Source organism: Micromys minutus (genome assembly GCF_963924665.1).
Source record: "Micromys minutus genome assembly, chromosome: 13".
In the NCBI taxonomy this organism is placed as follows: Eukaryota; Metazoa; Chordata; class Mammalia; order Rodentia; family Muridae; genus Micromys; species Micromys minutus.
Window position 1 is genome coordinate 6,857,726 of NC_137982.1, and position 27,879 is coordinate 6,885,604.

Here is a 27,879-nt window from a genome sequence, read left to right on the forward strand (position 1 = left end):
CACAATCCTCCTGCCTCATTGCTCCAAGTACTGGGATGACAGACACATACCACCCATGTCTGACTAAGTCAACTTTTAAAATATGTAAAGTATTGCCTGGATAGATGGCTCAGCCCTGGGTTCAATTCCCAGCACCCATATGGTAGCCCAGACTACCCACAAAGTCAGTTCCAGGGATTCCAGGCTCTCTGTCAGCCTCAGGCTGCACCAGGCACATTTGTACATAAATCCAAGTGTTGGCTCCTCTTGGTTGGGCTTCTCTGGGAATGAGATAATAGTAATTTTTAATTTTCTCAATTTTACTTCAACTTTAAAACCCTCAGTAATGGGGCTAGTGAGATGGCCCAGCAGGTAGAGGCACTTGCTGCCAAGTCTGAGTATATAAGCTCCATCCTGGGACCCACATGCTGGAAGGGGAGAACCAATTCCCTCAAAGTCCTGACTTTGTATGTGCATGCTGCCAGAATAAATAATATAAAAACAATGAAACAAATAAGACGATTTATTTTCATTAAAATGATAAAGTCAAATCTCAGCAATTTGGGATCTCTTCTGAATAAAGCAAAGACAGCATCTCTCCCTTGACATGTAAGCTTTCAGACGGGAGCTGATCAGTGCTGTGGCTCAAGGTGAGATTCACATCCAGGTTCCAACAGAGCTACAGCTATCCCCAGAACATCCCCACTCTCCAACCCCTGCAGCTCAGGACTCCCTGGCCAGTCCTCTGTCCTCCCCATTCCCAGGAAGCCCCTGGGCCACTGGGCTTGTTGAAGGGAGAGCCTGTTATCTCTTCACCACTGACTCTGGGTTAGCCTATAGGATTTGCTCAAATCACCATGGAAACTCTTTTAGCCCATCCCTCTGGAGGCAAGTCCCTGAGTTTTGCATTTCTTAGGTTGTGGGTGTCCCCTGGGTTGTATTTCCAGGCAGAATCAAGTCTGATTTCCTCCAGAGCTCTGGCTCAGCAGCTGACAACTCTTGTCCCTCTGAGCTACTATGTACTTACTTCCCAGCCCTCATCCCAAGATTGGCAAGAGTGCGACTATTTGGATCTATCTGCTCCTTCATCTATTTTGCTGATGCTGGAGTGGAGACTGCAGGGAGGATAAAGGAATGACTTAAGGCAGCAGAGCTAGGCAACAGCAGTGCTCAGCCAAACCCATGCCTCCAAGCTCCAGGGTTCAAGATAACAAGATAACACCACCAGCTTGTCTGACTGCTCTGAGGAGATGTTCCAAAAATAGCAATTGCCTGGCTAGTGAATCAGCTTAGGGGGTACCACCTGCCCAGCCAGCACTTGCAAGCCCTGGAATTCCATCCCAGAACTGCATTAAACATAGCAAAAGAACAAAACAACCTGGCTGTGGTGGCTTATGCCTTGAAGGCTTGCATCCAGGAAGTAGAGGTAGGTGGGTCTCTGAGAACGGAAGCCTAGCCTGGTCTACAGAGCTTGTTCCAGGACAGCCGGGCTACTCAGAGAAGCTCTGTCTTGAACTCTTAATGTAAATACTGTTAACCCTTACTGCCAGGTGTCACGCTTTTACTAACTCATTATTTGTTTGATTATTTATTTATTTTAAAAACTAATATTGTGTGTGTGTGCACTAGCATGTGTAGCTCGGAGGAAAATTGTGGTGGCTCTTTGCCTTCGACCTTATTTGGAGTCAGGGTCTCTCTTCAGTAGTGTGCACCAGGCTAGCTGGCCCAAGAGCTTCTGACATTCTCCTTCTCTACTTTCCATCTTTTCATTTTTAAAATCTTTTTAAAAGTAAAAGTTGGGGCAGGAGAGATGGCTCAGTGGTTAAGAGCACTGGCTGCCCTTCCAGAGGTCCTAAATTCAATTCCCAGAAACCACATGGTGGCTCACAACCATCTGTAATGGGATCTGATGCCCTCTTCTGGTGTGTCTGAAAACAGCTACAGCATACTCATCATCATCATATATATATGTGTGTGTGTGTGTGTACATATATATAATTTAAAAAATAAGAGTTACGCCATGTTTTAATATCCCTCCCCTTCTTGTGCATGTTAAATACTGGGGTCTGTAAAATTAAATCTGCCTAAAATTGGAATTACAAGCTGTAAGGTGCCCAGCACGGATGCTGGAAATCACTGGTGTTCTGTAAGAGCAGTAAGCACTCTAACCATCTTTCTTTCCTTCTCTGCCTTCTATCTTGCTGTAGGAGCCCAGGGGTTACAGGTTGGGTTTTGGATCATCGAGTTACACAGCAAGCGTCTCTGCCAACTGAGCCCTCACCTCCACTTCTTTGCCCCTCTCAACAATTATTTGGCGATCAGGGAAACAAGGGCCTAAGATACTTGCTTAAGGTCCAGGTGTGGTCTGGATACAAACACGGGAGGCTGGAGCCGGAACGACGGTGTAGGATGGCTCTGCTCTACCGCTCTGAGTGGTGACTACTTGTAGATGAACAATACCACCGTGACAACAGCGACCCCCAGATCCTAATGTGACACATACAGGCTCTGGACCTCACTTTGTGCAGTAAACATCAAGTTTACAGACCAACGTCAGTAGTTCTCCTGGACTGTCCTGAAATGGAACGGAAGCTAGATCATCTCCCAGACCCTTTGCAATGTCCCTGTGTCCTTGGGAAGAGACCCAGGGTGCCACGGGCGTGGGTCAGAGTCTCCATGGAGGCCTTCAGCGTGGGTCTCACGAGGGTTTCCTGCTGTCTGCCCCTGGCACCCTGAAGACCTCCTGGTGGAGTTTTTTGGTGCTATGACTCGTGCCTCTCTCTGGCAGTAGCGAGGGGACAGAATAAGACTTGGAGTATGGGTACTTGGAGCGCCGAAGAGTCTCCATTCCTCTCACCCGCTGCTGTTACTCTGGGCTTCCTTGAAAAAGTTAAGTAAAAGATAGGCCTTGTTTGTCTTTCCCTCCTCTGTCACTCATCTGTCACCCTTGCTGAGTCTCCGGAGAGAAGTCCGCCCCTCCCAACTTGGTTTTCCTCAGGAGAACCGCTTCTGGGGACAGGGAGTGTCACCCACTCCGACAGGAGAGGAAAGGCCCAGCCTCCATCCCAGATGGAGGGAACAGGGTGGTCCTCAGAAAACGTCTGATTCTTTCCATCAGGGTGGGAACAATGAGGGAGAAGCTGGGAAGCGTTCAAGGCCGTTCTTGGCTCCTTAGCAAATTCGAGGCTAATATACAATATACGAGACCCTGTTTAAGGAGTGCACAGGAGGGGACAGGATCTGTCAACTTTCTTAGAATGCCCCACCCCCAATATGCAACGTACAGAGGAGGATTCCCCACCCATCAATCACCTCCAGGGACTCTGGTTGGGGGGGGTTAAAGACAGCCCCCGCGGGATTTGGGCACCCCTAAACTGCTTCTGGAAGTCCCAGGACCCCGTCCTGGCCCCGCCTCCCGCCGGACGGCGCAGGACGCGGGGAGGGGAGCCGGGGGCGAGGTCCGCCCCGACAAGGGGCGTGTGGCCCGGGCCGCTGGCTAGCAGGCGGCCCGCCCGTAGGGGAGGGCAGAAAGTTCGGGTCCCCGACCGACTGACTTGAGAGCCCGCGCGGCGAGCAGCGGGAGGCGGCGGCGGCCGGCAGAGGCGCGGCCGGGGCATGGACAGCGCGGCCGCCGCCTTCGCCCTGGACCCGCCAGCGCCAGGCCCCGGGCCCCCGCCCGTACCCGGTGACTGCGCCCAGGCGCGCAAGAACTTCTCGGTGAGCCACCTCCTGGACCTGGAGGAGGTGGCGGCTGCCGGGCGCAGGGCAGCGGGGCCGGTGCCGGGGCCCGAGGCGCGGGAGGGAGCGGCGCGCGAACCGTCCGGGGGCAGCAGCGGCAGCGAGGCGGCGCCGCAGGACGGTGAGTGCGCGGCGTGGGAACCGGGCAGGGGCGGCGGGACTCCAGGGTCCCTTCCTTAAGGAACTCGAACTGTGGAGTTCACTGGCTGCGGGAGCCACTGGCTCTGGGACTCTTAGTTGGTGGAGTCTTAGGCTTGTGAGACTGTGGCTGTGGGACTGGCAGATACTGCTCCCCCCCCAACACACACACACACACACACACACACACACACACACACGGAGCTACAGAGATCTATGGACTACAGAACTCGTGGACTGCCCAACCCCGGCTGTGGGTTCCCCGGACTGTGGGACACAGAGCTTGTGACTGTGGCTGTGGACCCCAGCTACTGGAACCCTAGGTGCAGGATCCCAGCTGAGGGCACTGGAGGACTGGCTTGTTCACAATAGGAGCCACAATCCTAAAAACCACAGCCCAGGGGTGAGCTGCTGTTGTTTCAAAAGCCCTTCCTTTGGAGGAGACCCTCTTTGAACCAGATCCACTCACAGTCGTGAGGACCTGTGACTTAGGGCAGCTGGCTTTCCTTGCACTCCGTATCCACCTACCCTCAGAAGTTGGTGCCCTGGCTGTTGGGGGAACTTGAGACTGGAGGGGCTGAGCCACTAAGCCAAAGTTAGTTTAGAACCTTCGAGCTAAAACAGGTCTTCCGAGAGTTAGTGGGGTGGAGATATCTGCACAACCCCACCCTTCAGTTGGGGTGGAGGAGCTCTCAGAGGTCAGTTAGCTAGCTAGGCCTGTTTCCCCTGCAAAGGTTAAAGGTCATCTGGAAGGGGCTTTAAAAACAACTAATCCACCCAAGGACCACCCCTACACACACACACACACTCACACACACAGAGACACACACACACTCACACACACATACTCACACACACAGACACACACACACAGATACACACACTCACACACACATACTCACACACACAGACACACACACAGATACACACACTCACACACACACACTCACACACACACTCACACACACCCACACACTCACACTCTCACACACACACACACTCACACACACTCACAGAGGATTGAGGATTATAGAGGCCTCAGCTCAGCTTTTCAAAGAGGGAGTTGATGGGAAATAGGGATATAGAGGTGAATTTGGGGGAAGTGAGACAGACTGAAGGCCGAGAATGTTTGGATAGTTTTGGTGAGGAGCAGGAGGGCCAGAGTCACCAAAGATCACAAAGGTGCTTTGGAGGAGTGTCTGGGGCAAACACTTCTGTCCCCTAGCTCTGAGACCATACTGTCCTGCTGGTTGTGCTGAGACACCTGACTGTCTATTCTCAACCAGTGTGTGGAGAGCTGACAGAACAGGGGTTGGTACCCCTCATCTTCCCACCCACCCTATGGACTCCACTTTCTGTGGAGGGCCAGGGTTAGAGGGGTTCTCAAGCAAGCTGGGAGCCTCTGCTCTCAGACAAAAGGGGGTCCTGAGGAGCCAGAGAGGACAGCAGCACTGTCTCAAAACCAGGCTGTGAGCACATGTGTCTTGGGACATCCACAGAGCACTTTCTGATATCCCCCCCATGCTTCCAGGCAGGCAGGCGTGGTACTCAGCTCCAGGGAGGCCCCTGCCTTCTGTGCTGGTGACCACTTCCCACCATTCACAGGGGCCTGGCCACTCTTCCCTGGGGTGTTGGGTGACGGATGGTGACTGAGCTGACAGCCCTGGAAGTCGGCTTTTAGATCCTTGATGGAAAAGGGGGAGGGGAGGGAGAGCAGTTCCAGCCAGAGGTAGAGTGAAGTGCCATAGGGCTCCGAGTTCTCTGGTTTCACCTTGATGACTGAGGGATGCAGGCAGGACAGAGGGAAGAATAAAACTAAAGTGAAGGAAGAGAAGGAAGGGGTGGACCAAGGGAGACGAAGGAAAAATCGCTGAATTGACGGTGAGGCGTGCAGAGGCCCTGGTCCTGGAAGGGAGCAGACGGTGTAAAGTCTGAGTTCTTTGTCGTGTAGCTGGTCCCCACATGGAAGCCCTCCCCCGGAATCCCAGACTGCAAGTGTCAGCAAGGGAGCAAGTGTGCAGATGGTGCCATTGACAGCCACTAGGAAGCTGGGTGGGTACTGGTGTCCCTTGGAGCCCGCAGCATCTGACCACAGTCCCGAAAGCCCACCAGAACTGCCAGGCCTTTGCTTTGTGCACACGAAGTTGTTTGAGGACAGAGGGTATGTAGAGTCAGGTGGGAGATTCAAGGGCAGGTTCGAGAAATCACTCACCCACTGCCCCTTGCCTTGGAAACTACATCCAGATTTGCCCCTGGACTAGGGTGGTTCAGTGGCACCATGCCAAGCTTCTGTCTGGGTTGGAGTCTACAGAAGGAGACCGAGGCAGCTTCCCATTGGTCCCTTTGGTTAGCTGCCCCTTCCCACCTCCATGGGTTGGTGGTTTCACAGTCCGGAGGGCTCCAAAGATAGGGGAGGAGGGACCTGTCTTTTTCATATCCTGGTGAGCCCAGAGCAAACTGCTGGAAAGAGGTACCAGCTGGGGGCGGGGGGGGGGGATGAGCTTAGAGGCCTCGTGTGTACAAGGCCCTGGTTCTGTCCCCAACATAGGAAGGAGGAAGGAAGGCAGACTTGAGTGCCAGGACTCACCCCCAGGGCAGCACACATGAGCCATGGGCTACTCTGTTAACTAATCCTGAGCCCTCAGCACTCCAGGGCACAGCCACCCTTAAAAACCAATCTTCCTGTGGCTTCTGTAGAGTTTCTCCCCTAATAGATAGTTTATTCCCCCTAATAGGTAACTACAGGCTATTGGGGGCGGGGCAAATGAATAACAACCTCTTTTCTCATCCTTCTAATTAAAAAGAAAGAAAGAAAGAAAGAAAGAAAGAAAGAAAGAAAGAAAAAAGCAATCGAGCAGCCATCACTACCACCAGCAACAAACAAAGTTTCTTTGGGTTTTGAAAACCACCCTAGATCCAGCCCATGTCTGCCAATGACTTTCCAAGGCTTTGCTCCACTCCCCCCCGCCCCCCATCCAGAGCTGGCCTTTTAAGCTGTGGCTTTGCTAGTGACTCAGAACAAACCAGGGTCTCGGGTTCTTTCTGAAACAAATGCTGAACTATGCCAAGCACGTTAGGAAAATAAACCCTTGTTCGCTGCCGTTGCGATGGCATACAACAAAAGAAACCACATTAATAACCTCCAGTTTCTTTAAACCGTTCCCTCCTGTGGGCAGGGCGGAAACCAGGCCATGGACATGCTGAGAAAATAAACATGGCCCCAGGAGCTAGGCGAAGAGGCCTGAGTCCGGACAGGCTGGGCCCTGCTCAGAGCTGGTACCTGTTTGGAGAAGCACAGGATGCTGGGTTGCCATGGAGACTAAGTGGCCCCGGTGTAGATTTTGGGTGCTGGATCGCCTGGAATCCAGGGTCCAGGGGGAGCTAAAGCCCTTATGAGCTGAGTGACAGTTGGTGATTGTGGTGAGCCTAGGTTAGGTGTCCCTTCCCCTTGCTAAACAGAACCTTGGAGCCACCTGGAAATGCTGGGGAGTCAGTGGGTTTCAGAGATGAGTATCCGTCAACCTATCTACTGTGTGGTCCTTCTGCGTCTGGCGTATTTTGTTCAGAAAGCATCTAAGCTCATCCATGTATCTTGTGTCCAAACTCCTTTTCTGTAAACGGTTGAATTATGCTCCACTGGAGAAATGGACCGTATTTTGTTTGTCATTTCTTTCATAAGCGGACATGAGTTATGGGTAGTGCTGCCATGGTCGTGGGTACAGGTTCAAAGGCTTTGGAGGCTTTGAGGTTTGTTTCCCTGCATGGAATTAGGTCATGTAGAGTCAGGCGGGAGATTCAAGGGCAGGTTCGAGAAATCACTCACCCACTGCCCCTTGCCTTGGAAACTACATCCAGATTTGTCCCTGGATTAGGGTGGTTCAGTGGCACCATGCCAAGCTTCTGTCTGGGTTGGAGTCTACAGAAGGAGACCGAGGCAGCTTCCCATTGGTCCCTTTGGTTAGCTGCCCCTTCCCACCTCCATGGGTTGGTGGTTTCACAGTCCGGAGGGCTCCAAAGATAGGGGAGGAGGGACCTGTCTTCCTCATATCCTGGTGAGCCCAGTCCAAATTTCTCCTTTCACTTTGGGTTCTAGTGACATCAAACTGATCTAAACATCGAACTAAGGTTGTCAGCTTTATAAGCGAGCACTTTTATACACTGAGCCATCTTGCTGGCCTGTCACCTGTGGAATGGGACCAAGGATTGTTCCTTATGGGGATGGGACAAGCCCTAAAATAGTTATGTGACACATAGTGGTGCTCAATACAGTTTCAGGACAGCTCTGTGGCATACTTAGAGGGCTTATGGTTCTCATAATTTAAAGGCCTAGAGAGGTGGAGCAACCTACCCAAGATCTCGAAGCTGGGAATGTCAGTTTGGCTTTGGAGCTCCAAGTCCAGGCCTCTCTCTCCAGCTCAGCTTTGTGTGTGGGTGAGAGAAGTTAAGAGTAGGGGCTCCTGGATGCTGGGGAGATGTTAGGGCGTGATGTTAGAGAGGACTGTTCCTAAGGAAGAGATACTAGGGGACTGGGGATGTAACAGTGGGTAGAGTTCTTGCTTAGCATGCACAAAACCCAGCGTTAAATCCACAGCACATGGTCCGGAGTGAGGTGCACAGCTGTCACCCTAGCACAGAGGAAGTAGACGCACGAGAATGAATAGTTTAAGTTAAGGTCGTTCTCAGCTACATCTTGAGTTCAAGGTCAGCCTGGGCTACATGAGACCCTGGATCCAAAAAGAGGCAGATTGTGGGTGCTGCCCCGTTAGGAGTAGGGCAGGCAGGACTACGTGGATGTGGAGCTGAAGACAGTGTGAGGCATGTGCAGAGTGGCTGGGAACCCAGAGGCACCTCAGCCAAGTGCCCTGTCTTGTCTCCAGCCCCATGACACGGGTCCTTTGACTATTCCCCACTTTGTAGAGGAAAACTGAGGGTCAGAGAACACTATCTATGTGACAAGGTAGCTCACCCTATTCCTGCGTGGGATTCCAACATAGTTATATGTTGTCCCAAAGTCCAATTGCTCTGTTCCAAGTCATCAGTGGGGCCTTGGGAATATGGAAGTGACCTGACTAGGGCTGCCTCACACCCTGACAGGTGTGGTTGCACTTGGGGGCTGGGAGGTGGTCAGGGGAGGAAGAGAAAGCAGAAGGAATCCAGCCTTGTACCACAGGCATGGAGGAGAGTTGGGGTGCCCGGCCTTGGGGAGCTTAGAGAGGAGAGCATGAAGGTCCCCTGTCTCTGCCCTTCCCAATACCCATCTCCAGCCACAGATGGCAATGTGACAGGAGGCCCCTCCCCCAGCTCCCACTTTCTATCCATCCAGTCATCTGTCTGACCACATCTCTAGTCCTTCCGTCCCAGGCCCTGCTGACCTGCCCTGCTAACCCCTGGGCAGGAGCTGGCACGGAACAGATAAAATGTAGTTTGCCAAGAAAAGACTGGCTGCCTGCCTGCAGCTGTCCCCCCAAAGTGCCCTCTTTCCATCCGGGAATGGGCCTTTTGCTCACAGTAGAGAAGGTTCCCCAGCTAACGAAAACCTCACTGCCTCTCCATTTTTCTCTCTTTTGTAGTTTGGGGGTGAGAATGTTGTCACCTGCTAGCATTTGGGGACCACATGATGGGTCCTGGATTCACAGTCACAGAGTGACACAGAGACTCATGTGCATATGCCCCACTTGGTGTGCATGCTTACACAGCCACTGTGAGGCTCCAGCTGGTCTACATAGTCCTACCAGGCTTCGGGTGAGGCTTGCTCAAGGCCCCAGACAGTGGCAGAGCAGACATACCTGGCTACATGAGCTCTGGGTTAAGTGCTCTTAGGAGGCGTTAAGTAGGAGAGAGGCTTCCTGTTCAGAGAGAGCTTGGGGGAGGGCATGTTTCCGTAGGCTCTTGTGATGGTCAGAGCCACAGACTGGGTATCATCGGCACACACTGAGCCATCAGGGAGGGGGCAGGGCTTGTCAGGCTGAGAGGAGCTGAGCGGTCTGCTGTCAAGTAAGGCACCATAGCCTTCATGGCTTACGGGTCTACCAAGCACAGCAGAGAAACCCGGAGGCCAAAAACATGGCTTCTCTACGACCTGGGGATCAGAACACTAATGTCCTGCTGGCCCCAGGTTTAGGTCCCTTCCACATCTGTCCCCTGACTGGCTCTCGGGGGCGGAGGGCTGGTGATGACAGGACACCGTCTGCATGGAGCACTTTATGGGTAATGATGTTTTTTATTGTGCCCCTAAAAATAAAGCACGCTCTGGAAGAGATTAGCTCGGGGCTTTAAGATGGATTCTGCTTGCCTGTGTGTGGGGTGGGCAGCCAGGACATTGTTGGTCTTCGCTGGTAGGGCTGTGTGGGGGCGTGTCTAGGAAAAGAGGGCCGAAGACTGAGCAATGGCGGGGGGCCTGAGCTGGTCTAGGAGGTGTAAGCTAGCAGAGGAGCATTAGGCACAGGGCCTGGGTGGCCTAGAAGCTTCTACGGAGGAACAGTTCCCTCCAGCCCTAGAGCAGAATAAACTCCTCAGCAGCTCCAGATGTAGCAGGGGTGAGCGCCCCATCTCTGTGACATCGTTACCCAAGGAGATGCTGCAGAAGATGTTTCTATACGGGGGTCAGATCATTGAGTTCCCACTTGGTCTAACCCAGCCTTCCACCTAAAGCCTGCCCAGCCTCTGAGCCCAGCCTCTGTGCCCTGTGTGTGGAATCAAATGGCTGGACCACCTTTCTTGGACATGGTTAATGATATTCCAGGGCTCATCTGTGAAGCTGATAGAAATGCATTCCCAGACTCTGGGGAATCAGAGTTCCCAATCCCAGGCCTGCGTACCTGGATATAAAGGTCTCTTATCTGCAAGTTTTTTTGTGTTTATTTAGATTTAGCGTTCAGAGCCAGGGTCTTGTGTAGCGAGGCTGAGCTAGAACTCATTATGTAACCGGGAATGACTTTGACCTCATACACTTCCTCCTGTGTCCACAGCCCAAGTGCTGGGATTACAGATGTGCGGTGCCATATGCTAGACAAGGCATTCACCAACTGAGCGACAGCCTCAGCCCCTGAGGGGTTTATACCCTGCTGATGATCTTCCAGAGCCAACAGCACCCATTGTTGTCCCTTTCACTAAGTGAGAAACACTCTCGCAGTGACAGAGCAGCTGTATAAGGTGCCATGGCAACAGAGAGCTGAAGGACCTGGAAGGGTGACTACTCCAGCAAGGTCTCCACGGGTGGCTGTTTTCCTCTACCCACTGTGTTTGGCATTGCCCAAGCGCCTGCTCCGGACCAGCCCAAGGCATCCTGGGAGGTTGGCATAGAGCTTGTGATGGAGCAGTCCTTGCTGGATCCTCAGTGTCCTCCTGACCCTGCTCCTGCCCCCAGGTGCGGCGGTGGCCAGGGTTCGTCTGGGGTTAGAAGCCTCATCATGGAGCTGGGTTCTCTATAACCCCAAGTCCCTCTTCTCTACCACCCTATCTTTTCCATCCCACCTCCTGTGGCTCCCTTCAAGGGTGATCCCCTGGGCATGAGTATCCAGTCCCCAATGGGGTTGTCATTTCTTTCTAGATTTCCTTCATCAGTCCCACCTTCTTCCTGTCTCCTTGTCCTCCCCACTACCATTCTCCCCACTCCGTGACAGCCTCCCTTCTTGCCTTGGGTGAAGCCATTTACATGCCAGGGATGGCGTTATTAAAAATGACATTTAACCAGGGCTGGAATTACCACGAGGATGGCTGCAAACCTCGGAATCAAAGCAGAGCCGCGGGGCGGGCGCGCCTGGCAGGGGCCTCGCAGCCTCCCCGCCGCCAGAGCTCTCAAAGGCTTCCCACATAAAACCCCCACAGACCATCGAGGTCTTGAAAGCCAGCGCACCTCCTTTCATTAGACTAACAAATAACGAGTAACAGAAAACATCTGTTCCCAGCAGTTCTAATGCTCTCAAGATGGGCTCCGGGTAGCTGGTCTAGCCAGTGGGCACCCAGTGTGTGCCCAGTGTGCAGGGTGCACATTAGGGCTGCTTTTCCCCAGGCTGGCATGCTGAGGCCAAGAACTGCTTTTTTCCTGTGTCTTTCAGGCTTGGCCATTCACTCTTCCTTTTCACTGGAAAGGAAAGGATTTGTAAGCCGAGGGTCTATATGCTTGGAGGGCTGGCTACTGGATGGCGGGCACCATAACCCCAACATTTAGGAGTGATATAGGATCAAAGCACTAGCAATTAGAAACCCAGTTGTGAGTCCTGGCCAGGCCTGGGTCAGCGGTGTGATAATGCTGTGTTCTCCAGAAGGTCTCTTGCTGTCCCCTACACACACACACACACACACACACACACACACACACCAATAAGTTTAGTCTTCACAGCTGGGAGGAGGGTGGCTCTCCTGCCCTTACAGAAGCTAGGTGCCCTGTAAAAGTCTCCTCCATTACAAATCCTGGTTTCCAGAAGCTACCAAGGCTTAAATCCCAGCACTGACTTCATACAGGCATCTTGCTTTTCTTCCCTTTGAGACCGAGCCACACAAAGGATGCCCTGCTATCCCTGAGAGCCAATGATGGGCGACTGTGACTTCTTCCTCGCCAGCATCGGTTCTGGCTACTCAGTAAGGAAGTTAGGTGGCTCTCCTTTATTTGGTCATTATTCATTCTGCACACAGGCACCTTGCTGGGATATACCAGTGACATGGCCAGACTTTGTCCTGGAGGGCTTGGGGCCCAGCATAACTTTCTTGCTCCTTCTCCTTAGCCCTCTGCACTCTACCCATGGCTGGTTTGTTCTGGCAGCCCATGGTGAGGTGGGGCAGCCCCTCCCCCCCAAGTCCCAGCTCAGCAAGCCAGAGTGACTTCTCTATGGTTGCCCAGGGAATGTGCAGGGACTGCTGCATCCATGTCACTGTGAGTGGCTGAGTCCTCTTTCTGTATGCTGCCAAGGTTGGATTCCTTTCTGCCTGTCCCCTTACCACCAAGAATCTGCTGTTCAGTAGGCCCCTGGCTGGGCCTGTCCCAGGCTGGGGTTATGCTCTGCTGAAGAGGGAAACCAAGGTTTCTTGGTTTCTTAAAGACATCCTGGTAGGCCGGCCTCTCCTGCTGAGCTGGTTCTCTGGGTTCTACAACCCAGGGAGGGGAGTGTCAGGACTCAAAGTGGAGAAATGACTAGAGACAAGAAGTAAAAACTGCTATTCTGGTTTTGTCGGGAAAGAGAAAGAAAAGCTCCAGATCTAAGAGCAGCTGAAAGCAGGTTCGTTATTGAAATAAAACTGTTGCTGGGGCTGCAGATTTGGATCTTGCAGGGGTTGCAGTGGATCTTGAGGGCTCTAGTTTCTGTTTCAAGGCATTGGAAGTGAGGGTGGAGTCCCCGTTAACTCTTCCCTTTTTCCTTGCCTGTCTGCTGAGGGTATCACACATGCCAAGCCCAGGCTGGGCTCTGGGGTGAAGGGGCTGCGTGGCTTCTATCAGAGGGACACCTGAGGAAGGTGTTCTGGAGGAAGCAGAATCTCAGAAGAGACCTAAAGCTGGAGCGAGGTTACTAGGAGTTGGGGTCCTGAGGGTGCTTGGGGAAGCAGAGAGAGAGACACAGGGGCTTCAGGTAGGAGAGGAAGCCTGTCTGTCCCCGAAGCAGGAATGAGAGGCAGATGGCGCAAGAGTGTTTTCTTCAAGATTGGCCATTATTGCTGGGTACTGGTGGCACATACCAGTAATCCCAGCACTCAAGAGGCAGAGGCAGGCAAGTCTCTGAATTTGAGGCCAGCTGGTCTACTGAGCTAGTTTTAGGACAGCCAGGCCTACACCAACGAAGATCAGATTAGCCATGATTAGAGCTGTGCCTGGTGACACAGACCTGTAGTGAAAGCTATTCAGGAGGCTGAGGCGAGAAGATTTTGAGTTCAAGGTCTGTGTGGGCCATTTTTATGAGAGCCTGTGTCAAAAGAGAAATGTAGAGAAAAGGGTTGGAGACATAGCTCAGTGGTAGAGCCCTTCCTACCATGATGGAGGCTGAGGCCCCGAGTTCTGCTGAGACAGAAGAGAGAGATTTCCCATTTTCATGTATGTGCACAAGGGATAATTCCCCACATTTGTGGGTGTCTGGAGTGTGAAACCAAGAGCTCCCCATCCATTGTGGGGTTTTCACAATTACCAAAAGTCTAATGTGATAACAGCTGCTGTGTCTCAGTTTCCCTGAGCCTTCTGGGCTACTCAGTCTCCAGAGGAGCTGCTCACCAACCCTGCCTAGCCCTGGCTTCTGCTCTAAGATTGGAGCATGTCCGTCCCTACATTAGGAACATTCAGAGGAGCTCAGGAGACCAGCAGGTGCACAGGTAAACACACCGGCTTACAGTTTGTTTCCTTCTTTCTGACACTCTGAGGAGGGGCAGACACAGTGTAGTCTGGTGGGGGTGGGGTTGAGCAAGGAAAAGTTGCCAGGTCCCACAAACTGCCTGGTGGCTTTGCTAGTACCTAATTTCCCAGTCCATTGCTTCCCAACCCATTGGACAATCCTTGGATCCCTGCCCAGCTCACCCTGTGGTTCAGGTCCCCTCAGAAGGGACAGCACCATTGTGCTGAAACCCCTTGCTTGTCTGTGTATGCCTTGGTTGCTCCCAGGCATACAGAGGCTTGTTGCTTTCTTCTCTGTGGCATCCATGTAACCGTAGCTAATTTCATGACAAATCCCATCCCTAAAATGCTGCACAACTATTTTTATAATGTGGTGTTTGAGGTTAAAATTCAAATTAGAGATTAATTGTTATTTCCAGATCTGTGGATAAGATGGCTTTAAATGGATGTGTATCCCTGGAGCTGCACAAGGCCTCTCATCATGCTTAGAACATGCATACCCCTACTTGACCATGCCTTGGCTGCTGGCAAATTTGGGTGGATGTGGTATCTGCATTCATTTTGGGGTTGATCGAAGTTCTTACTGCCTTCTCTGCCCAAAGGCCTAAGTGATGACCAGGGTGGGCTCCCCTTTTCAGTGACGGAGTAGCTCCAGAGTTTGGGGAGCAGATGACAGAAGAAAGGGAATACATAGGATGGGAGCATCCGAAGAAGGAAGGGTAAGGGCTGGGCGAATCTCTTCTGCCAGGTGCTCTTGGCTCCCTGGTCTGCCTTCTTGCCTGAAACCCCCAAATCAGAGCCCAACTAAAGTGTACATCAGGCCCTGAAACAGGATGGATGGGCGAGGTGGGAACTCTGCCAGGGAAGGAGGCATGCCAGGCCAGCCCTGTCCCCAAGAGAGTGGATATAGAAAGGGTTATGGCACATTGGGGGCCATTTCAGAGTTTCCCCACAAGGCTTCTGGGCTGTGAGTGATAGCTCTCAGGTTTGGGGACCACCCTGGGGACCTGAAGTGTTTCTCCCTCCACTGTCCCAATTTCTAAAGATGGAAGTGATGTGGAGTCAGGAAACTGTATCATCCTGAGGGCTTGTTGTCATGGTGATTTCTCTACTTGTCTAAGGCCCCAGAAAAATAGGTCTGGGGAGGCCAGAGAACCAGGCTGGTGTCGCTTAGGTTCCTTGGGACAAGATGCTTCCCTCTCTGGAGCTCAGTGGCTTCCCTAGGCAGGCAACAGCTATCCCAGAGATGAGGGCTGTGAGACAGGAAGCTACCATACCTGCCATTATTTATTTTTCCATTACAATGTAGCTCCTACATTGGAAAGAGAACTATTTGAGCATGCAGATGTCTCCTCAACTTAGGGATGAGGGAGTGTCCCAACCCAAACCAACTCCATATTAAGGCAGAAAAAAAACTAAACAAAACCTGTCCCTCTGTCCCCAGCCCGCCCTGGAGCAGGACAGGAAGAGTAAGGTCCGTTAACTGGTCTTTTGCCGGCAGGTTGTGCCAAGATGGAATGGGAAGTCCAGCTGTTCTCCACTCTTCTGGGAAAGAGCTTTTGCCGGTTCCAGGGGACAGCTATAGAATCTCCAGCCCTGCCCTAGGCCTTTGGACTGGGGCAGGGACAGCCTGGGGGCGGGGCTCCACCCTTGGGCTCCTGCTGCAGACCTCAGGCCACTAGCTTTCCCTTCCCCCTAACACAGCCCCTGTGACTGCCTGTAGAGCCACCACAGTCTTCTCTGGGCCAGATCTGAGTGAGCAGGGAGTCTCACTGGCACCCTGCTTTGTGACAGTATTAATAGTCTCAGTCTTAGGAGCCCCTGCCACCTACTAACGCACTGTGCAGGCCTCCCTTTCTCTTTTGGGGAGGCTCTGTTTCTGTCTTGCTTCTCCAGCCTCTCCTGATTGCAGACAAGCATCCACTGGTCAGCTTCTTCAAGGCTGTATAGCCATCCCCAGGCAGAGTGGAGACTCAGCTAGCATCCCTCTCCCCCCAGCTGTATTGCTGGTGACACAGGACGAGGCTAACTGGATCTCAGGACAGGCTGTGAAGATCCATATTCCCTGCGTGTACCAGAGGGACCCACCAACCGTGGCATGTAGCAAGGACAGGCCTGAGAGCCCCGGAGAAAGCATTCCAAAAGTGGACCCATCCAGCATGGCTCTCCATAGACTTGAGGCACAGAGGGTGTCCCAGAAGTGGAGGAATACTGTCCTCACTCTGTCAATGTAGGGAAAAGGGCCTAGGTATGTTGGACCTCAGGCAGTGTCATATACACAGCTGATAGAAATCTGTCTCAAGGGCTGAGTTTGTGTATCCGGTGCCTGATGCTTTTCCAGCCTGCAGAGGTCCCTGGGCCCCACCCCGCACTGCATTGCCAAATTCAAAGGTGCACAACTATAAAACCAGCACTTGGGAGGGGGGGGTGAAGGCAGGAGAGTCAGAAGTTCAGGATCACACACTGGTGTGTGTGTCCCATCTCTGTAGGAAAAGGCAGAGCCAGGGACAGAAAGGCCCGTGACAGAAGTGTGGATCCAGCTGTGCCTAACACCCCACCGCATTTGCTAGATACTTGCTCTGGTTTAGCCTAAGCTAGTCTGCTCAGATCCCTAGACTTTCTTTCTTTCTCTGGCTGCAAACTTGATGTACAGGCTGCTATCAAGGGGAAGAAGAGGAGGAGGAGAAAGAAGATACCCAACTGCCAATACTAGGAGGCTCATGGCTCAACCTTGAGGTTGTTTTAGGTCAACCTTAGGGGACTGTGGCAACCGGGCTCTCTTTTAGAACCACATCATTCCAAGGTCTACTGGGCAGAGTCCCTGCTCATCCTCTAGTCCCCTACTCTACTCAGTTCTTGTCCCCTCCTCTCGGGGAAGATTCCAACATTGATTGTTGAAGAAGGGAGTCCAGGTTTTCTTATAGAAAGAGCTGGAGAAATGCTAATGAAGTTAGAGAGTTCAGCTTAGGGGCCAGGCCCTTAGAGGGAAAATTATGCAAATAAACTCTACTGGTCTTGGGTTTGACTGGGGACAGCCACCTGACATGTGTACACACACACACACACACACACACACACACACACACACACCAGCTGAGGGTTTGCTGGACAGGGCTGAGATTTACCAAGTTTGCATAGTCTAACCACTACACTCCACTCTGCTGGGTGGGTGAAGGGCACTGACAGCCCTACACGGGGCTTTAGGTGGCAGGACTTTGACAGAGTGGAGGCTTCCCTAGGCACCTTTATGACATCAAAGGGAATCTGCTGTGGTCGGAAAATTGAGGCTCCAGACATTCCTCAATCCTTAGTGTCCCTGCTTCTGGGAGCAAGGAGATTGGAATTTTCTTTTCCTATTTTTTTAAATTTAAATTTTATTTTTTTACTTATTCACTTGACATCTCACTGCCCCCCTCCCGGTCACCACCTCCCACAATCCTTCCTTCCCCCCTTTCCCCCTCTTCTTCTTCTCCGGGTAGGTGGGGGGCCGTGGGTATCCCCCCAACTCTGACACTTCAAATCTCTGTGAGGCTAGGCGCTTCCTCTCCCACTGAGGCCAGGCAAGGCAGCCCAGCTAGAACACATCCCACAGACAGGCAACAGTTTTTGGCATAGCCCCTGCTCCAGTTGTTCAGGACCCACATGAAGATTAGCTTCACATCTGCTACATATGAGTGGGGAGGCCTGGGTTCAGCCTGTGTATGCTCTTTGGTTGGTTGTTCAGACTCCGAGAGCCCCAGGGGTTCAGATTAGTTGACTGTTGGTCTTCCTGTAACATTCCTGTCCCCTTCAGGGCCTGGAATCCTTCCTCCTATTCTAGCATAGGAGTCCACTGATTGGCTGTGGGTGTATCTGTTTGAGTCAACTGTGGGTGGAGCCTCTGAGAGGACAACATGCTCCTATCTGCAAGCATAACAGAGTATCACCAATAGTGTTAGGGACTGGTGCTTGCCCATGGGCTGGGTCTCAAGTTAGGTTGATTTTTTTGGTTGGCCATTCCTTCAGTCTCTGCTCCATTCCCTGTGCCTGCATTTCTTGTAGACAGAATAAAAATTTGGACTGAAAGTTTTGTGGGTGGAATTTTCTCATTTGAAAAAGAAATTCCCTTTTCCTCCTGCTGTGCTGGTGCTGGGGCCTCATGCATTCTGGGTAAGTGCTCTACTACTGAGCTTCACTGCCAGGCAGAGTCCCCTTCTAAATAGATCTCCCCCTTTTTCATTTGAAGACAGAGTCTGGGGTTACTGGCCTGTACTTCCATGTCTGCTAAACAGACTTTGTTTTTCTGAAGTAGATTTCCCACACCCCTCCTGCTTCCTCCCACATTCCCCCTACCTCAGTGGACCCTGTCAGGTGATCAGCTGGCCTTCACAGGGAACACCACGATCAGGCAGGGTCACCCTGGTGTGGGGGTTTGGTGGGTTGGACAGATGGGTAATAGGTGTTTACCATTGTGATGTCACTGCTCTAAAACCCTCTGTGCTTAGGCCCCTCCCTCTCCCTTCTCTTTTCTGGGAACCTCCGACCTGTAATGATGCACAGGTGTGCATTATTTCACTGGGAAGCTTGTATGGGGCAGAGATGGCTCCTCCTCCATGCCACTGCCCTCCTCCCCTTCAAAAGATTTATTTTATTTATGTGCATGTGTGTTTGTTTGCTTTGCATGTGTGCACGAGCTCTTGGGGGCAAGGGCTGTTGGACCTGCTGAATCGGGAATTACAAGCCTCGGGAGTCTGTTGCCTGAATAGCCAACGGGAACTGAGCTCAGGTCCTCGCAAGAGCAGTGAGGGCTCTTAGTGGCTGAGCCATCTCTCCAGCCCTGTGTCCTCTTCTTTTTTGAGACAGGTCTTGCTGTGTAACCCTGGCTGACCCCAAACTTGTGGTGACACCCCTGCCTCCAGCTCCTGCATGCTTTGATGTCAACGATTCATCACCATGAAGATGTGTGTGTGTGTGTGTGTGTGTGTGTGTGTGTGTGTGTGTGCTGTAGAGTTGGTTCTTGCCCTCTGCCATCTTTCTGTGGGTTCTGAAGATCAAATTCAAGTCTTCAGGGCTTCTAACCGACTAAGCCATCACTTCAGCCCACAACTGACTTTTTTATGTTCATGTTTTGGGGCTAGCCCAAGCTAGCCTAGGATGCACTGTCTAGCCCAGGATGATTATGGCCTCTGATCCTCCCTTCTTAACCTTAGTGCAGGAATTGTGGGTGCATGGGTTGTCCAAAGATTGAGGGACATCTCAATGTCCCCAAGCTAATGACATTGGGATAAGAATATTATGGGTGTCCTTGTGCAGGTGTTGGTGTACACAGACACTTCAGCTTGGAGTTGATCTCGCCCAGGGTGGTGGCTAAACATGGAAGTACAGAGTTCAGAGAGAAGCTTGCATGCTGGGAGTTCTGTTGCCCTGTCCCCTCCACACTCCTGTAGCTCCCTTACAGTCTGCCTGATAAATTTATCTTCTGTAGTCTGAAAGAAAAGAAGGTGGGGGGGGGGGATAGGCAAACATGGAAATGCAGGCTGTAATTTCAGCACTTGGAAGTCTGAGGCAGGAGGATTCTTGGGAGTTGGGAGCTAGCCTGTCTGCATAGTAACAGGGCTACCGGGGCCTGTCTCATAAAAGAAAAAAGGAGGAGGGGGAAGGGAGAGGAGGGATGGGGAGAGGAGGGGAAGAAGGGGAGGGGAGGAGGAAAGGGGAAGGAGAGGAGATGGAGGCTTGAATGTAGCTCTGTTGGTATCAGGAATCCTGGTTCATCCTCAGCAACCATGGGCTGGGCCAAGTAGGGCTTACCTGTAAACTCAGCACTCAGGAGGCAAAGGCAGGGGGATTAGAAAGAAGTTCAAGGTCATCTTAAACTACATGGAGGAGTTTGAGCTAGCCTGGACTACTTAAGACTCCCTTCTCCAAAAAAAGAAGTGAGGAGGTGTGGAAGGAGAAGGAAGGAAGGAAAAAACAAAGGTGCATTCGGACAGGCTCCTTTCTAAAGCAGGGACACTATTTCACCTCCCAGGGACAGCGAGGGACTCAGCTGCCATTGCTCCCTGCTTGCCTGCACTTGGTGATGTCGAGTTCTGCATTTGGCCCTTTGGGGATGGTGTATCCCAGCCTTGTGGTTTTGGTGCCTTTAAGAATCCAGGAGTCAACCCCTCTACCCATTTGCATCTTACATCTTTTTTATGAGGTGTCTATAGGCCTTTCCCATCCCCCTTGTTTCCTATTTAAGTTGTCTAAAAATTGTTTATGTTGGCTTTATGACATAATCCCAGAACTGGTGGGGGGTGTGGGAGGGGTGCAGAGGCAGGTGAACCTCTACGTTTGAGCTAGCCTGGTTTACACAGTGTAAATTTCAGGGCAGCCAGGGCTATATGGTGAGACCATGTCTTGGAAAACAAAACAAAAGTGTTTACTATGTATGTGAATGTGGACACACACGCAGAGGTCAGAGGACAGCTATTAGGAATCCAGTTCCTCTGTCCACTGGGGAGGGTTTGTCTTGTCCGCACAGCGCCCTGGCTGGCTGGTCCATGAGGATCCCCATGACTCTGTCCTCCATCTGTGTTACAGACACTCACTAGTGCTTGTGGGATTTTGTTTTGTTGTTTTGTTTTTATGTGAATTCTAAGGCTTAAACTGATGTGGCCACACTTGTGCAGCAAACAACCTTACCTGTGGAACTATCTCCCCAGCCCCCCATTAACATTTAATTTTGTTAAAAAAAAAAGAGTTTTCTTACATTTTATTTAAAAACTATATAATAATAGTGTGCATGTGCGTGTGTGTATGCGCGCATGTGCGTGCGAGTGTGCATGGGGGCGGGTCGTACTGACTTTCCTGAGTTGGTTCTGGCTTTCTACCATAGGTTCTGGGAATTGAATTGAGGGTGTTCCACCAAAGGCCTCATGGCTGGACCAGAACCTCACCGTGTATGTGGGGTGTGTGTGTGTGGAGGGGTGATGGGAACATATCTAGGGTTGCTCAGAGAGGTCTAAGGCAAGACCACACCACTCAAAGTGAAGCTTTTGGGGTAACCCTGCATCCCAGGGAGATGCTCAACACTCTACAGGCAGATGGTCAGGTCCAGCTCAAGCCAGAACTCGTGAGGACCCAAGGTGATGCTGTAAGTCTTCAGGGGCATTCTCAGCCCTTCAGTTTAGGAAATATGCCAGCCATCTGCACCCTTGAGAGCGTCCCATCTAAGAGGCATGGCATGGAAGTCAGGCAAAGTGACAGGGTTCAGTTCAGTGGTCAGAATCTGCCATGGGCTCTCCACAGTACAGAAGGTTAAAGGTTAAAGTGTTTGCCGCACAAGTTTGACCACTTGAGTTCCTGTCCCCAAAAACTACACAGACAGGCTTTTCTGGAGAGCCAGGGTGAGGAGGTGACAGATAAGTTGGTGTGTTGTCCTGGCTGTAAAGTCACTGATGGTCAACAGCCTGGCACACATACACGCACACGCACACGCACTCCGTGCCCCCTCCCTGCCCCACATCCTAGAGTAGCAGTTAAGGGGAACATGACTCCTACCAGCTCACAACCTGCAGGTGAATTCAACTGAAAGTAAGAAATGTCTCTGTGCAGGACAGGGGACTAAACTGCCATTGGTTAGCATCTTACCTGTTCAATCTGTCTGCAAATGGGTTTTCTTCTACAATCCAGACTTTCTCATTCCTGGGTGAGCAAACACCCCTAGTGAATTTGGGGTGAATGAGTGGGACCTGGCTCTTCTGTGCTGCCAGTATGTAGCTCAGAGAAAGGTGATTGCTGGCATTGTTGTGGTCCCACCTCTTTATAAAGCCCCTCTGCAGAAAGATGGTGAGACCCAGAGCCAAGAAACACTCGCAGTTTGCAAGCACATATGTACAGCTGCGTGGAGCCAGAGGCACCGGGACAGCCGCTCAGTAGCCCACTGTAGCTAGCTGCAATCTATCACCAGATACTGGATGGAGTGTGAGGGACTGCCCCTGAAGATCAGTCTCCTCGACAGACCAACGAGGCTCTTCCTTCAATGGCCAGGGCAGCTCTCCAGTGAACCAACGAACCTGGCTGTGCTCTGGGGCCCTGCTGGGGAAAGGATGGCGTTTGGTCACCCACGATCCTGGAGCATCCCACGAAACCTCACATCCTCTAGGCTCAGTATTAAGGGTCCCGGAGAATGGGGGGGCTGCATGGCTGCTACTTCAGGGTGACTGGGTGTCTTACAACTGAGGATGGGGTCCAGCCCAGCGCTTTCTCTGCTGTGCCTTTTCTCCATATGGCCTCTCTCCCAGCCTCAGTTTCCCTTCCTGGGCCGTGGTGGGGGCGTGGGGATGGTGACGGTAGTGCCCAGGATGCGACAGGGCGGGGCGCGCCAGGCTGTTAACGGTGTCTGGGCCGCGGGGCTGCGGCGAGGCCGGCGCCAGGGCCGCGCCTGGAACCAGATGTGGCGGCGCCGCCCTGGCCGCCCCGGCGGCTCGCACGCTCGGCCTGGCGCGCACATGGCAGGCGGCTGCGGGCGCGGTCCCCGGGGTCCTGCGACCCCAGGCCTGAGTGGCGAGAACTGGACCTTGGACCGGCTGACCCAAAGCTAACCCCTAACCGTTCCTGCTCCTTGCGGGCTAGGGACCCTCCCGCCCCCAGAGTTTGTTTGCTTAAGTCCTGCATAAGCTGTTTCAAAGCTGAGTCATCTTAGGGGCCCCGCCAGTTGGGAAGGGGGAGGAGAAAAGGGGGTGCGGCTTTGAAACCCCGATTCTGCCATGAGCTTGTCTGTCATCCACCAGACCAGAACAAGGGGTCTTTGAGGCCTGGCCCAATGACACACCTGTGGCCTCAACAGGATTCTGATACCAACTTTTGGGATGGTGTTCTCTGGACTCCCAGGGCTCCCAAGTGTGACCTGCTGGGTTATGTCCTAGGTTGATAAAGAAGAGAAGGAAACTTAATGTGGGTAAAACTCATCTCCGGGGAGGTCCAGGCGAACCCAGTTTGGCTACAGAAGAGGTGGCTTGCTTTGTCCTTAGGAGAGGAAGTTGGTGGTTTGCATCCTTTTCCAGTGAGTAGTTGGGAAAGGGCAGTCCGGTCCTGAGAAGACTCCGGGCTCCCTGGTTCAGATGTAGGAGGTGGAGGGCTGCCCACCTCTACCCAACAAGCCAATTGCTTCTTGATGCTGTTGGGCAGGGACACCCCAGGCATTTGCCAAGCATCCAGGGACAAGGACAGTCCAAACTCCAAGAATAACAGCAACCCCTACACCTCTCGAAAACCTGAGAGACTCATGGGCCCACTTCCCAGAGAAACTGAGGTCCAAAGAGCAGGGGTGGTGGCAGAGAAGAATGGTTTAGAGATAGAATCCAATTTGTTTTCTGGGGACTGGGTGCTTAGCGTCAAACACCAGAAAATCAGTGAAGCTGGTAGACTCGCTCTGTTTATGTGCATGTGTGTACGTGCTTGTATGTATGTGAGCATGCACATGTATGCATTGTGTGTCTGTGTGCATGCATATGTATGTGTGTATGTGTATATGTATGTAAGCATCACATATATGCATGTATGCATATGCATGTCTGGTGTGCATGTGTGTATATGCATATATGTATGTGAGCATGCACGTGTAAGTGAGAGATTGAGAGAGAGAGAGAGATTGAGAGAGAGAGAGAGAGAGAGAGAGAGAGAGAGAGAGTGTTCCCGAATTTCCACTCCTTTGGTCATGAAGTATCATAGGAAGGAGAGAGCTGATCTCTGAGATGCTAAGAGTCATATAGGAGGGAAACCTCTGTGTTCCTGGCACCTTTTTCTCTGAAATTCCAAGTTAGAAACAGCCATTTAGAGTTAAAGTAACTTGCCTAAAGTTTGGACAGGCATGGCGAATGTGGGTGTGTCTGGAATGTCTTCCCTGGGGAGGTAGATGTAAGGAACACCCACCCCTTCCACATAAGATTATCAAACCAAAGTTTACTGTGGGGAGCCAGTGGGCTTACTTACAGAGCATGTGTGAAAGGTTGCTTATGGTAATGCAGGGGACCCCAAAGCAGCCACACTGGAAAGTCTTTACCCAGCAAGAATGATAGCTTTATGGACAGACACACTTAACCTCCTCAACCTATGTGCTCTCTGACCTTTTGGAGTCCCTGCCCCAGGACCATGTGCATGCATTACTGCAAAATTGCATACAAATGGCTGGGACAAAAGGCTGGACCACTCAGGTGAGGGGCCAGTGCCCTTATTCCTCCTATGAGGCACTGTCAACAGCCAACAAGCCCAGCTTCCTCCCTTGTAAGATGGTGACTGTTTAACTTGGAGGAACAGCAGCATTTGAAAGGGTTCACAACACCTTCAGATGAATAAATATGCTAACCAGAGAGTTCTATGTCTGAGGCACTGTTTTAAGAACAGCAAGAATATTCATAATATTAATTCATCTCCTTATATTGGGGAGTGGGGGTGGATGGAGGGATTCCTGTTGTCCTCTTTGCTAGGCTGAAGTTCAGAACACTCACTCCTGGTCTCCCAGCAGTGAGTCGGGATTTGAACCCCACAGCTTAGCCCAAGTATCCAGCATTTTTCTCCAATGAACTTGGTGAATCCTCCTCAGACTTCAGTGGGCTAGGTCATTCTGAACAGCTGGCCGTAGGAAAATGCTGGAGGCAGAGATTGGATGGAAGGCCTCCGATCAGCTGGTCCCGACAAACCAGCTGAGGGAGGAAGGGATGCAATGGTTTTCACTGTGCACAAGAGAAGAATCTGGAAGCAACTTAAGTGTCCATGGAGAGGGGATGGACTGGCTGAGCAAATATGGCATCGCCACTGGGAAATGGATTGCTCAGGGTTGTAAAGAGGCTTAGGGTACCTGGCAGGTGTGGGTGGGGATCGAGTGTCAGGCACCTGATGTCCCCCTTGTCACCTTGAATCAACTCCATGGTGTGCTAAGAACTGACAGAATGGGACCTATGCTACCCCAGCACTCGGTGCCAGGCATGTCCTTAGAGACTGTGGTCCTCATCCCTTATTCCACGAAAGGCAAAGCTCAGCACTCACAGAGCTGGCAGACAAAGCCAGGACTTGAATGCAGCCATTGAACTTCACATGTAGCACCCACTGCATGGTTACAGGGTATTGATACCTCAGTCCTCCCTGATATGTCTGCTCTGAGTCCTGACCTGATAACAGAAAAAGGAGGAGAAGGGGGTGCTCGGTAAGAGGATTCATGACAGCTGTGTGGCAGGGGACAGAGGACAGGAAGCACATGAAGCAAATAACAAATATTCACTATAATGAGGAATGGATAGAGAGGCACTGCTAATATCTATAGTGTCTGTCTCTAGAGCCCCTCTCTCTATTGCTGAATGGTTGTGAGCCACCGTGTAAGTGCTGGGAATTGAACCCAGGTTGTCTGTAAGCAGGAGTAACAAGTGCTCTTAACTGCTGAGCCATCCATCCCTCGCACCCCAGTAAACCCAGAGACCAGAAGAGTGCATGGGATCCCTGGACCTGTGAGCTGCCAGTGGATGCTAGGGACCAAATTCTGGTTCTCTGGAACAGCAGTGAATACTCATAATAGACAAGCCATAGTTTGTTTTGTCTTGAGATAGGACTTCAAATAGCCCAGGTTGGCCCCCAAACCCCTATGTCACTGAGAATGACCTCAAACTCCTAATTCTCCTGCCTCCACCTCCTGAGTTCTGAGATCACAAGCATGTGTAGACACACCTGGCTTTCATACTTCTCTTGAATCAATAAGGATTCATCCTCCAGTGGTTGAAGCAGCAAGCCCCAAGATCGTCCTTTCTCTGCCCTGTACAGCCCTGGGGTGAGAGCCATGTGAGTCCACTTGCAGCTTTCTACCTGGGTGCTGTGATCTGCACTCAAGTTCTCAGGCTTGGCACAGCAAGCATTTTCCCCATGGAGCTGTCTTTCTTTCTTTTTTCTTTTTCTTTCTTTCTTCTTCTTCTTCTTCTTCTTCTTCTTCTTCTTCTTCTTCTTCTTCTTCTTCTTCTTCTTCTTCTTCTTCTTCTTCTTCTTCTTCTTCTTCTTCTTCTTCTTCCTGTTTTTCCCCTTCCTCTTTCTCTTTCTCCTCCTCCTTCTCTTCCTCCTCCTCCTTCTCCTCCTCCTCTTCTTCTCTCATTTTTCTTCTTCCTCTTCATCTTCTTATTCCTCCTCTTCCTCCTCCCTCTTTTTGTATTGTTTTTGGACTTTGAGGCATTGTCTGTCTGTGTAGCCCTGGCTGTCCTGGAACTCACTCTATAAACCAGGCTGGCCTTAAGCTCACAGAGATCTGCCTGCCTCTGCCTCCTGAGTATGGGACTAAAGGCATGCACCACCACACTCTACTCAAAGGGTTTTTGTTTTTTATTTTTATTTTTATTTATTTATTTTTTAAACAAGAACCATCACTATAACACTTTTTTTTTTTTTTAAGATTTATTTATTTATTTTATAAGTACACTGTAGCTGTCTTCGGACACACCAGAAGAGGGCATCAGATTCCCATTACAGATGGTTGTGAGCCACCATGTGGTTGCTGGGGATTGAACTCAGAACCTCTGGAAGAGCAGCCAGTGCTCTTAACCGCTGAGCCATCTCTCCAGCCCCCTTTATTTTTATTTTTGACAAGGAAAATAGCACTGGTAGAACTCAGTGCTGTAGGTGCCCCATTAAAAAACCTGGAAGATTTAATGTTGTGGACCCATAGCAGGGAAAGCCGCTTTAAGAGGAGACAGAGTCAGACCTGAGATGTGGCTCAGTTGGGAGAGTGCTAGCCAGACACTCAGAAAGCCCTGACCCACCTGCAGCTCCACATAAATCAGTGCATGCTGCAATCCAGCGCAGGGGAGGCGGAGACAGGAGACCAGAAGCCCCAGGCCATCAGCTGCATGAGATGCTGCACGGTGGTCATCCCGGGCCACATGAGACCCTGCCTCTAAAGGAAATCCAGTGTGGTGCACACTCCTTTAATCCCAGCACTCGAGAGGTGGAGGCAGGCAGATCTCTGTGAGTTCAAGGCCAGCCTGGTCTACAGAGTGAGTTCCAGGACAGCCAGAGCTACGTAATGAAGTCTAGTCTCAAAGGGTGAACAGATGTTCTTGGGAAGCAGAGTGTCCTGCTCCTGTGCCTTGAATCATAAACCCAGTATTCCCAGGAGGTCCCATGAGGCAGTGGATCAGGGGAGCATTTCCTTGAGTGAGGGGTAGCTGTCTTGTGAGGCTGCGACTGGGAACAAGTTGGAGACGTTGGGAAATAGCTTCTTAGGTGCAGATTCTATGCATCCTCCCTGCAGCTGCCTGGGTCCTGGATAGACGCTGAAATGAACAGGTACCCCACCCTGCAGGCACCCAGTGGGCGTTGCTAGGCCATCTGGGTTGGCTCATGGTCAGACTGCTTGGAGTGATTAAGCTACATGATTGCCAGTGAGCAACAGAAATCACACTGCACCTACACGCCCAGGTATGCTGAGGTCCTACTGTGTGCTACTTGCTTGCTCCATGAAGGAGGGAGAGGCCAACATAGTGGGATTCTCTCCCTCAATCTAGGAAGAGTGACCTTCTTGAAGGATATAAGTCCTTTGATTACTAGCCACTCAATGGACAGAAAAACTGAGTAAGATCCCAGGGCTGTGTGGCCTGGGTTCGTTACATGACCTCTCTGATCCTCATCATCCCATACTGCAAATTGGGTTGAATAGTGAGGTCTTCCACGTTTTAAGAAAGGCTCATAATGCAGCGTCAAGAGTGCAATGAGACTGA

At 51.6% G+C, this 27,879-nt stretch overlaps 1 protein-coding gene across 1 annotated transcript in view; it reads left to right on the forward strand.

The window, feature by feature from the left end:
- Positions 1–3,565: 3,565 nt before the first annotated feature.
- Positions 3,566–27,879, forward strand: part of PRRX2 (paired related homeobox 2) — a 34,931-nt gene continuing 10,617 nt past the window's right edge. The window contains exon 1 of the mRNA XM_080927875.1: positions 3,566–3,838. Within this exon, the coding sequence (XP_080784001.1) occupies positions 3,595–3,838 (244 nt within the window). The 5' untranslated portion in view covers positions 3,566–3,594. The remainder of the gene's footprint in view (positions 3,839–27,879) is intronic.